General features: G+C 46.1%; 1 protein-coding gene across 1 annotated transcript in view; it reads left to right on the top strand.

Moving 5' to 3' along the window:
• The first annotated feature begins 9,609 nt into the window (after positions 1-9,609).
• Positions 9,610-11,167, top strand: part of LOC136465960 (U-box domain-containing protein 33-like) — an 11,533-nt gene continuing 9,975 nt past the window's right edge. The window contains exons 1-3 of the mRNA XM_066464493.1: positions 9,610-9,920; positions 10,546-10,670; positions 10,779-10,900. Coding sequence (XP_066320590.1) covers positions 9,656-9,920; positions 10,546-10,670; positions 10,779-10,900 — 512 coding nt within the window. The 5' untranslated portion in view covers positions 9,610-9,655. The remainder of the gene's footprint in view (positions 9,921-10,545; positions 10,671-10,778; positions 10,901-11,167) is intronic.

Raw genomic sequence — 11,167 nt, 5'->3', positions numbered from 1 at the left:
TTAGAAATAGTTTAAATAAAAATAAAAAAATCTCACCTGCATCCCGTAGCTCAGCAAGAGCATAATCTCCCGAGTCAGGCGCTCTCAAGTGGCTCATGCTAGCTACTTGGCCTTCCACATATTATAGGGTGTGTTTGGTTGGGTGGCTTAGGGCTAGCCAGGCTCCTATAATGCAGCCTCTTGGTGTTTGGATACCTGTGTAGCAGTTAAGCCAGGCTCTGGGAAGCCCAAAGAGGGGTTTGGGGCTAGCTTGCTGGAAATGCCCAGGGGGATCATTTCTAGGAAGCTAGGCTTGGCTAGGAGACCTGCGCGCTCATCTCACCGCCTCGATCACTCACCTTCGTCGGTGCTCATCTCCCGTGTGAGCTCCGCTGCCTCTTTCGCGTGATATACACAGCTCCACCGGTGCTTGTCTCTCCCGCTGAAAGCTCTAGTTTGGTTTTGGTGAATTGATGAAACCCTAAGTGCTAACCTAGTTTATCAAAGTGATCATGAGATAGGTAGCACATTCTAAGTGGTGAAGCAAATGGTGAAGATCATGATGATGGTGTGGACATGATGATCAAGTGCTTAGACTTAAAAAGAAGAAAGAGAAAAACAAAAAGCTCAAGGCAAATGTGAAACTTAATAGGAGTTTTTTGGTTTGGTGATCGAGACACTTAGCGAGTGTGATCACATTTAGGATAGATGGTCGTACTATTAAGAGGGGAGCTCTTATCGGACAACTCGATCATCCAGTGCCACTAGGTGTTGAAATACTTGCATTGCATTTTAGGCCTAGTGCACATTTAGTGAGAAGTGATTAACCTTTGAAAAAATATTTGTGAAAATGCTAACACACTTGCACGTGATGGTGAAACACTTAGAGTGTTAGCACATTTACAAAGGTGGTGAGAAAGGTGAAGAAAAGGAGGTGAAACTCGGCTTGGGGTGCTGCCACGAGGGCACCGCCACCCCTTGTTCGATGCACCGCCACCCCTGTGGCGGTGACCAGCTGGAGGCCGAGAGCAGCGAGTTGCCCTAGGGGCACCACCACCCCTAGGGCGGTGCCCACCTAGACATGGCCGAGACTTAGGAGGAGTGAAGCGGGCATCGGTGTGTTCGGTGTGCACCGCCGCTAGGAGGGCGGTGCCACCACCATTTTCTTCCAGAGACTGGTGAAATGGGGTTGGTCACCACCTCGGGCACCACCGCCCTGAGGGCGGTGCACCGCCATAAAAATCCAAAGAAGGGGTATTCAGGTAGATGGCCGGGTGGTCACCGCCACCATAGGGGCGGTGCCACCATCACCCTATCTGGTGCCCCAACAGCTTGAAAAGTGACCGTTGGGAGGGGCACCGCCATGTCCGGTGCCCTCACAGAAAGCTGCTCCAAAGGGGTAACGGCTCTATTTGCTTGTGGGCTTATAAATAGAGCTAGTGGCCGGCCTTGGCCACGCTCTTGGACTTCTAACAGCTGCATACACCCTTTGAGAGCTGAACACACCACTCCATTCACTTGCACACTTGATTTCATCATCTTGAGAGATTGGAGAGCCTTTAGTGCATTGCTTAGTGTTCTAGCATTTTGTGGCCCTAGTTGGGCGATTTGGACTGGTGGAGTTCTTATTACTTTTGGTGTTTGTCGATACCTAGATGGTCCGGTGATTGGTGGATCGTTGAGCGGCTATTGGTGATTGTTGTCAGCTCCGATCATCGACATTGTGAGGGGTTCTTGTGACTTCCCCGAGAGAGACCAGGAAGGTAATTTTAGTGGATTGCGCATGGCTTGTGTGATCCTCATCTTGTGTTGGTTGTGCAGCACCCTATTGAGGGTTTGGCGTGTGATGCCAATTAGCGCGTGAACCTCTAAGTGAGTGAATCGCCACAACGAGGACTAGCTTGTCGGCAAGTAAGTGAACCTCGATAAAAAATCATTGTGTCATCAATTGATTCTGAGGTGATTGGTCTTCATTGGTATTCATTCTTGTGATTGATTGGCTCCTTTGGTGATTGGCTCATTCCTCTACACGGCGGTATAATACTCCATCCTTCCCGTGCATTTACATTTCTTAGTGTCGCTTGGCCCTTTAGTGTAGCTAGTTTTGAGGGCAAGCAAAAGTCGTGTCTTGTGGTTAGTTGTAACACCCGGTTTTAAGGACAAAACCTAATGCACACCATATGTGAGTCTTTAGAAACAAATCTCACATATAGCTACAAATGAGGGGTGATATCAAATAACAATGCTTAATAACATAATGTACATAGTATAAAAGATATAACCTTAGGAACAATCAACGGATAAACAACTCTGATCTCCGGGTGTAGACTCCACTCCACTGGATCCAAACTGACTGGTTGATCACAAGCCTAACTTTTTTGAAAACTAGCAATCTGAACTTCGTCCTAAGGTGTGGGGGAAATTACAAGAGTGAGTCCATGTCGAACTCAACAAATATAGCCAGGGGTTTATGAGGCTCAATAAGCTGACACTGGTTTACTGCGGTTAGCAATTAATTAAATCATCCAATTTAGCATTTATTAGCATCAAGGTAGTAGCAAAACCCATTTACACATGATCAATGAACATGAATAATAAATATCTTAAACAATTAACATAAATGATCATCTTAACAAGTAAAAGTCATCATCCCTTATGTAAGTGTTCCAAGGCCGCTCGTATCTGTGAGCACAGCTAGTATACCAGTTTGTTAACTCTGCGCAAAGGTGTACACTTTCACTGTGAGTCATGTTTCCCAAATGAGTGGGTTAATTACTCCCAAAACACCAGAAACCATATAAAGCCACCCAAGAGCTCGTCTAACCAGCCAGGGCCGTAGGGTCATCAGATATAGGAACCCTCCTTCCAATAATATAAAAGGCCGCTTCCATAGCTAGGCTCAACAGGACAGAGGCTGTCCTATACCCAACTCGTAGACCTCTAACTAGCTAGAAAAGGGTTTCTCAAGCAACTAGAGCCAGAGCCATATAGCCCTCACAGTTGTACGTTAAATCCCGGATAATCAGTTATAAGACAAGTCCTTCTGTTGCTAGAAAGTCATCTTGTTTATGTTTATAGCATATTCATTAATCAAGTTTCAAGACCATGATTGTTGCACTAGCAATAGAACTACCCAATGCAAACCTCCTAGGGTGACAAGGTAATTAAGTATTCAAAAGCTAGGAAATCCTACCATAGGTAGCAAGGAAGACACATGCATATGTATTTTAGTGAGCATCATGAATAGGACAACAAGGAAGATCCTTAACTATACTTGCCTTGATCAAAGTTCTCCTGAAAGTCTTGCTGGTCGTAGAAGTTCTCTTGATCACCAACACAAACCTCACCGTCTGAACTCGATCAACAACACCAAGTAGCAACATACAATCATCCGAGCAATCATGCACGAAGCATACAAAGGGCTATAATTAGAACAATACACCACCAGCAAGAAAATAGTTTGAAAAGTGTATAAAAACATTCTACTCGTCACTACGATCACATAGACGCGAAATTCACCGAAATCGGATCTAAAACGAGCAAGATACGAATTTTCCAAGTTTTCCTATAGACTATAAATGCGTAAAACATGAACTTGAAATTTAAAAGCTAGAACTGGGCTAACAAAGACACTAACATGTAGATTACGAAATTACAAATCCAACGCAAGTTGAATGGATCAAATCGGAGTTAAAATGAGCATTTTATAAGCATTTGAAATCAGTGGCAAATCTGTAATTACTGAAAACATAATTTTGAAACTGTTAAAGGAATAATACGTCTTCAAAAAGGAAAAACGTATTTTCGGAATTACGCCAATGACTGCGGGTTCAATTAATCAAAAGAGCAAGGGCTCTTTAAGAAAAGTCCCCCGCGAAGGGGTACGGGCCGCTGTGGTCCATCCGATCCAAGATGGACGGATCAGATTAGACAGAAGAGAGGGAGAGGAGACCGGCTCGTCGGGGAAGATGACCAAAACGGCGGCGCTTAGGGTTCGGTGGCGGCACGAGCTCGGATTACGAGGCGCTGGTGCTCGATTTTTGTTGCGGGGGCGTGCGGACGTGAACGCGCGCGGTATTTATGGACGCGCGGACGTGCGGGGCAAGCCAAGGCGACGGGGCGTGAGCGGACTCGCGTCCGGTGTCCGCTTCGGACACAAGACGGAGGAAGAAGACGCGACTGACGCGTGGGCCAGCTTCGTCAGCGAGAGGAACGGCGGGAACCGGTCGTCAACGACAGCAAAGGAGAAGGCCGCTGCGGTTGCTTGCGAGTTGGGCCTCGGCCTCCTTGGCCCAAGAAGAGAAGGAGTGGGCCAGCCACTGGGCTTGGCTACTTGCTGGGCCAAAAGCCGAGAGAGTGAGAGAGGTGAGGTTTTATCCTTTTCTTTTTAGTTTTCCAAACTTTTGAATACAATTTCAAAAGAGTTTGAATTCCTTTTGAATTTAAAAAAAATCCAATCAACTCAACAAAAATTATGCACCAGCATGAATGCACAAGCATGTATCTATCTTTGATGTTGATTTTATTTTTATAAATTTATTATTTGGCCTATATTAAATGCTCACATAATTAACAAAAATAAATCATTTCATCTATTTTAAATTCAAACAAATTTTAGGGTGTTACATTAGTAAGGCTCTTTAGTTAGTTTTTGAGAGCTCACTAATTTAGTGTAGTAATATAGCCTTGTGATTATAGACAATAGCAACTAGAATTGTGGTAGGTGGCTTGCATTCTTAGTAGGTTAGCGTAACATTTGCTTCGCCTTATATTTGTCTAACCGCTTTTGTGCAGTGTTGTTGTAAAAAATTTTATAGGCTATTCACCCCCTCTAGATATTAGGACCTTTTACCCGCGAGCTTCACCAGGCCTCCGCGCGTGCTCCGCCGAGACCCGCGCACGCTCCGCCGGAGCCTCCACGCGTGCTACGCCAGGACCCAGCATGAGCTCCGCAGGGCGTCTACGCATTCTCCATGGGAACCGCACGGACCTCTACCCCCTCCGCGCTTGCACGGGGCCTGGCCCCCTCCACCGGGAACCGCACGGACCTCTGCCACCTCTGCGTGGCGCGGCGGCGTCACAGCCTTGGGCTCACTCGGGAGCCATGCCGCTCGTGGACATCCTTTAGAGTCCGCCATGGAAGGAGGTAGAGGATGTCGTGGCAAGAGGGAGAAACTGGAGGCCCGACGGATCCGACCGAGCTTTCGGCTGAACGTCGCGGCCTTGGGTCGTGCTCGTTCGCCGAGGTGCTCGCGAGCATGCCCACTACCTATTCGATTGAAGTCCTCAAAGGGGGTAAATTTACCGGTTGAAGAAAGAGGTGATTCTATGCAAACTAAATCAAACAACCAAATACATCGATTTTTAGTCAGACTTAGACAGTACAGCCAACCAAAACATAGGTCGCTTGTACGATAGTTTTGTTAGCCAGTCTTGGCGAGAAAGTGAACCAACCACACCCGTAATAACCTCACCCGCTCACACCTAGGGATGAAAACGGTACGGATATTTTCCGACCGTATTCGAAACCAAATCTGTTTAGAGGGGTTGAGATCTGTCCATATCCGAGTCCGGATATCCAACATCCAATACCGTATTCGTATCCGAATACTCAAATCGCTTATTTATGATGTCGATATCCAATCGTATCATATCCGACATAGTTGACATTATCCGTATTCGAATTCGAATCCGGACAGAAATACGAAAACAAATGTAATATCAGTGATGTCTGTCCGTATCCGATCCGTTTTCATCCCTACGCACCCTTCCACTTCAGTCTTCGAGTGAGAGTTTAAAAAAAAAAGGAGTGAGCAGACGTCGAGGAACGCCGCCGGGGACATGGACCGCGCAGCCGAGTAGGCTGAGTACAGGGAGGCTAGTGGGCCGGTAGGGGACAAGGTTTTCGTGGCCGTCGCCGAGTAGAACGGGAGGAGCGCCTTCCTGTGGGCGCTCCAGAACCTGGCCAAAGATGGCGCCACAATCGTCATAGCCCGTGTACACCGTCCCTCACAAGTAGCGATCTCAGCAGACAAGTACCAGTACCAGTTGCGTTATTTTTGGTTGATGTCAACGGATCTTCTTTCTCCCAGCACCGAGTAATCGGCCCATGACTTTGGGTTTCACTTTTAAAATCGCGATGCTGAACTCTAGAATCGCAAATCTAGAATCATAATTATTAAAATCATGAAATTGTTGATTCTGTTTAATAGAACTGTACGATCGATACCATTAACTAACATGGTAAATTCGTAAAATCAGTTGATGACATCTGATATTCCATAGAAAAATGTGAAAGGGCAGTGGAACTCAAAAGATGTTTAGGATGTAGGGTTTAGGGTTTGTCGGATTCTGTTTAATAGAACTGTACAATTGATACCATCAACTAACATTATAAATTCGTAAAATTAGTTGATGGCATCTGATATTCCATAGAAAAATGTGAAAGGGCAGTGGAACTCAAAAGATGTTTAGGTATTCTTTGGATGTAGTCGGATTCGCATCAATCCATATGGGTTGGGGTGAACTGGAGTGGAACTTGAACTAAATTGTACCCCCATCCACCTCAAAATATGTGGATTGAGGTGAATCCGACAACATCCAAACAATGGCTTACATGGATTCAAAAAACATTAAGGCCTTATTTGATTATTCCCCAATCTATGGGGGTTGGAGGGGATTTTGTCTTGCTAGGGATATCCCCTCCAATCCCCTTGGATTGATTTGCAACCGAACAAAGCATAAGAAAAACTCAGGCGTGAGGCATTCCACCTTGATCCATACACTTGCTTCAAGAGAAAAGGTCTGCTTCAGAACCTTTTGAGTCCCAACGAATTTGTCTCTGTTGTTTCAGTGGGGATAAAAACTGACAGTACCAGGACAAATTCAAACAAGGGGCGAGAGAAGGCAGAGAAGAAACTCCCTGAATATGAAATGATGTGTAAACGACGAAAGGTTCGATCCACATCTCTGTAACCCCCTCCTTATTTTCAAATAAACTACTTAGTGTAGTATGCAAAACAACGATGCCTTTATCTAAAAACTACAAAACAATGAAAAAACATATTGCACAAACATATGATTCAAGTGCACCTAATTGGCTAATTCCACTACATTGCTGTCATTGTTATTTTGCAGATTAGTTGTGAGGAAGTAATAATTGAGAAGGATGATGTTGCCAAAGGGCTTGAGGAGCTTATCGCCCATTACGGCATAGCCAAGCTTGTGGTGGGAGCAGCAGCAGATGAACGCTACTCAAAGTATGTATGACAATCTCATATGCCACACTTTGTTAGATCAGAGCTGCAAAACATTGTAAAATGATCATATACCTGTCTACCTATTACAAATTTAAACTGGAGCAGAGATGACATGAAGAGAGCTGAATATACATGACAACAATTGTTTATGTTATAACGGTAAATAAGAACAAAGTCACTGGCAGAAACTTCAGATTCCATAGGTTAGTTCCTGTTTTAGGTGGTTACTACAATGCTATTATCAGAGTATAATCTTACAGTCCTACACTACAAAAGTTGATCTAATATGCTGTTTAAAAACATTACTCATAACAAAAGGAGATGGTCGACTACCCGGCTTCATTTGCAGACAAGATATATGTCTTAGTGTTCATGTTGATAAATAGAAAATATCATGGAAATACAGTTAGGAAAGCTAGGACTACTTATATTTTTTTTTGCTAATAACTAACATATAAACATAGCTGTAGAATTTGACTGTTAAATATGTATGCCTGAAAACCATGCTACTACCATGCTACTGTGGAAGGGAATAAGTGAGTAGTATTGATAGTTTGTGAACGGTGACGCCAGTGCTTTATTTTCCTGGAGCCGCCCCTTGTCCAAGATAGCACTCAGACTGATGGACGCAGCAAGCAATTCATGCAACATGTGGTTCACATGCAAAGGACACCTCGTATGTACTAGGTGAGGTTCAGCCAACTTGGTCATTAGCTGGCTGGATATAGACAGTCATTTTCTTGGCTTTTTAAGAGATTGTTATCGCTGAAGTAAATTTGTTAAGCCCACCTGTCAATTAGGCAAGGAGGCAGAAATATTTTTGCAACGCCACCATCGCCCGGTGAACGGGTTCTTGCCGTTGCCGCTCGTCTTGAAGCCAACGTGAATATATTTTGTGCTATGAAGAAGGTAAATATTTGTTTGGAGAATTAACAATTGAGACTGCAATGCGTGTTCAAACTTCAAAGACAAGCTGCAGATACTGCATCAACGCGAGATAAAGAGGTCGCAAGCAGCCCAGGAGCTTCTCCTGCGGGGGAGACAGAAGGTTCAAGAAATACTAGGATAGCTCGAAGCGGTTTACAGCGAGCTGGATGATGCGCAGGAGCTGAAGCAGCAAATAACCGAGTTGAATCGTGCTAGAAAGGCTCAGGAAGAGCAGCTGGCGCCTGGTGGCCAGCAAGTGCATCCTCGAGATACTTGAAGCAGACAAATTGGAGCTGCAGCACGAGCGAGACGCCGCGTTAACTGAAGCTGAGGACTTGCGCCGGAAGAGCCGGGTGTCTGCATCAGACGACGCTCCGGCGCCATCGCACTTTGTGTGCCCAATCAACCATGTGAGTGAAACAACAGGCAGAGGCAGTAGCTTTACTACTGTGCAACATTAGATGACGGTTCTGAGTCTGAGACGCGAACAAGGTTCACAAGTTCCGTTTCCTGGATGGTGAATTCTGCAGGACGTGATGGAAGATCCCCCATATCGCGGCAGACGGGTTCACCTACGAAGGCGAAGCGATCAGGGCGTGGCTCAACAGCGGGCGCGACACCTCACCGATGACGAATCTGAGACTCGATCACAACGAGCTGACCCCAAACAGGAGTCTCCGTTCGGCGATCCTCGAGTGGGAACAGCGGCGGCGGCAGCGTCGCTGTAACTGACCACGCTGCAGCGCTCTGAACCGGCTCCTTCATCTCAGCTTGAAACCGTGGTGAGTCTGGATTGAGGTTTCGTGGGCCGGCAAGTCCACGCTCGCTGCCCAACGCGGCAAAGCCCCAAAAGGCTGGCCTGTCTCCCTGGAAATTTGACATAGGAGAGTATTTTGGTGGGCCAAATTTGATGTCCGCGTTTGGCTACACATCTCTGCCGCGCGACGACTCGTGTGAGGGGTCAAAATATTGTTGCAACTTTCTTCTTTGGTGAATGAAATATTGTTGCAACTTGCAAGAGCAGGGCGCGTGGTTCATGAACAATCACAGGAATTTGCAGCTCTAGAAACACACACAGACTTGTAACGGGCCAACGCCGGGTCGTCGGTTTGATTGCTAGTTTAATAACTCGGCTCGCTGTGTCCACACGCAAACCATGAACCATGCCAGCATCAGCAGCAGTACGTACGTACGTGCCACGTACGTACTGCTGCTGATGTGGGTGCAGTCCTACGTAGTTTCCTGGTGCAACGTGGGGCAAGTGGCGACGACTTTGGGGTAGTTAATTGGCGCGCCGGGTCAATGCAGCAATACACAATCTCGCGCGCGCCGTGACTCGTCATCCGCTGGGGTGGATACGCCACGTCCCTTTTCCTTCTGGCATCCCATTTTCACTACAGATGTACTCATATACAGGGTACTACGGCCAACGAAGTCACACCACCGATCGAGCTCCAGCGTCTCTTCGATCATAGAGAAGCGGCAAGCAAATGGAGGAGGGGGGCGTGGGAGAGCACGAGACGTGGGAGCCGCTGTGGAGCGCACGGTGCAGCCCCGCCACCTCGTCGGCGGGCTCCCTGCAGGACGAGCTGGACGAGCGGAGCCCGGCGGCCGGGCACAGGGTGTTCGTCGCGGTGCCCGAAGAGGTCAGCGACGGGAGGAGCACCCTGCTGTGGGCGCTGCACAATTTGGTCAAGGACGGATCCGAGGTTGTGATAGTTCATGTGCATAGCCCTGCGCCAGCGATCGCCCAGAGTAAGTTTTCGGCTCCCTCTATGGTCGCTAATAAGAGCAGAGAGGAGTGTTGTGCAACCAGAAGACGAGATTGCAGAAGCATCACGATGCTCAGTTATTATGTCTAATTGCTGAGGAAAGAGAGGGAACGGGAAGCCTGTTCACTTGGTCGTAAACGATCGTGGATTATAAGCCAGAACAATATTTTTCTCTCACACCAAACCAGCCAGAATCGTTTCAGCTGAAACGAACAGGCTATTCATGAAATACAGTGCTTGTTTCCAAGGCCCATGTATGATTTGAAGTTTATAGGATAAAATAAAGTGGTTTAAACATATTTGTTCAATTCAATATCAAAATTGCTTAGCCCCAGCTCCAAGATTTTTTTTTGGAGCTAGTCGTCAGGGTTGGACTTAGGACAAAAACTGAGAGATGGTTCATCAAAGGCCTTGTTAATTGGCACAAATGATGGAAATTTGCAAATTAGCCTTTTTTTTCTTTCCAGATTTGGGTGGCAACCTAGGCCTTCAATGGCATGCCATTGGTCAGCTCCTGCTGGTTTATCCCTAGCTTCAAAAACTCTCGAAGCTTGACCTATGCCAAACGGGCACATAACCAACAGCTTGTGATTTCTGTTACATTTCAGAGAGGGGTCGTACCAGCATGAAACCAGAAGAAATCAAGGAGTACAGAAAGCAGAAGCGAGCAAAGGCAGAGATGAGCCTAGATATGTATGTGCAAATAGCAAAATGCACAGGGGAAGATCTAGAGGTGCAATTCCGCCCACACAAATTTGCTGCAAAACCTGCAATTTTCACTTTGGCAATGTTCGTCACTAAATGGATTCAACAAGATGAACATGTAATTCTAATGTTTCAGGTTGGTTGTGCGAAAGTAATAATTGAGACGGATAATGTAGCTGAAGGACTTGAGGAGCTCATTTCCCTTCATAACATAACCGAGCTTGTCATGGGAGCAGCTGCAGACCGACACTTCTATAAGTATGGATCAAACTAACCTAATCTAGTGTTTGCCATCACCCTATTTCCTTAAACTGGATGCACATATAAGATGACTATGCATCTCACTTCTAGTATTCTGAATGGTTAACGAGAACATCACCATACGCTCTCGAACTTAAGGACCTGAGATACTTAAAAGTTTTCTTAGAAGCCGGTTATCTGATAGTAGTAACAGAATATTTTATTTTCTCTTCTTCCAAGAAATGCATAGGAAGCTAGCATGCTTAGACGAGGCTGTTTCTTAAG

Source organism: Miscanthus floridulus, chromosome 7, assembly GCF_019320115.1.
Source record: "Miscanthus floridulus cultivar M001 chromosome 7, ASM1932011v1, whole genome shotgun sequence".
In the NCBI taxonomy this organism is placed as follows: Eukaryota; Viridiplantae; Streptophyta; class Magnoliopsida; order Poales; family Poaceae; genus Miscanthus; species Miscanthus floridulus.
The sequence above is the reverse complement of the archived record's forward strand: the minus strand, read 5'-3'. Positions and strand labels throughout refer to the sequence as shown.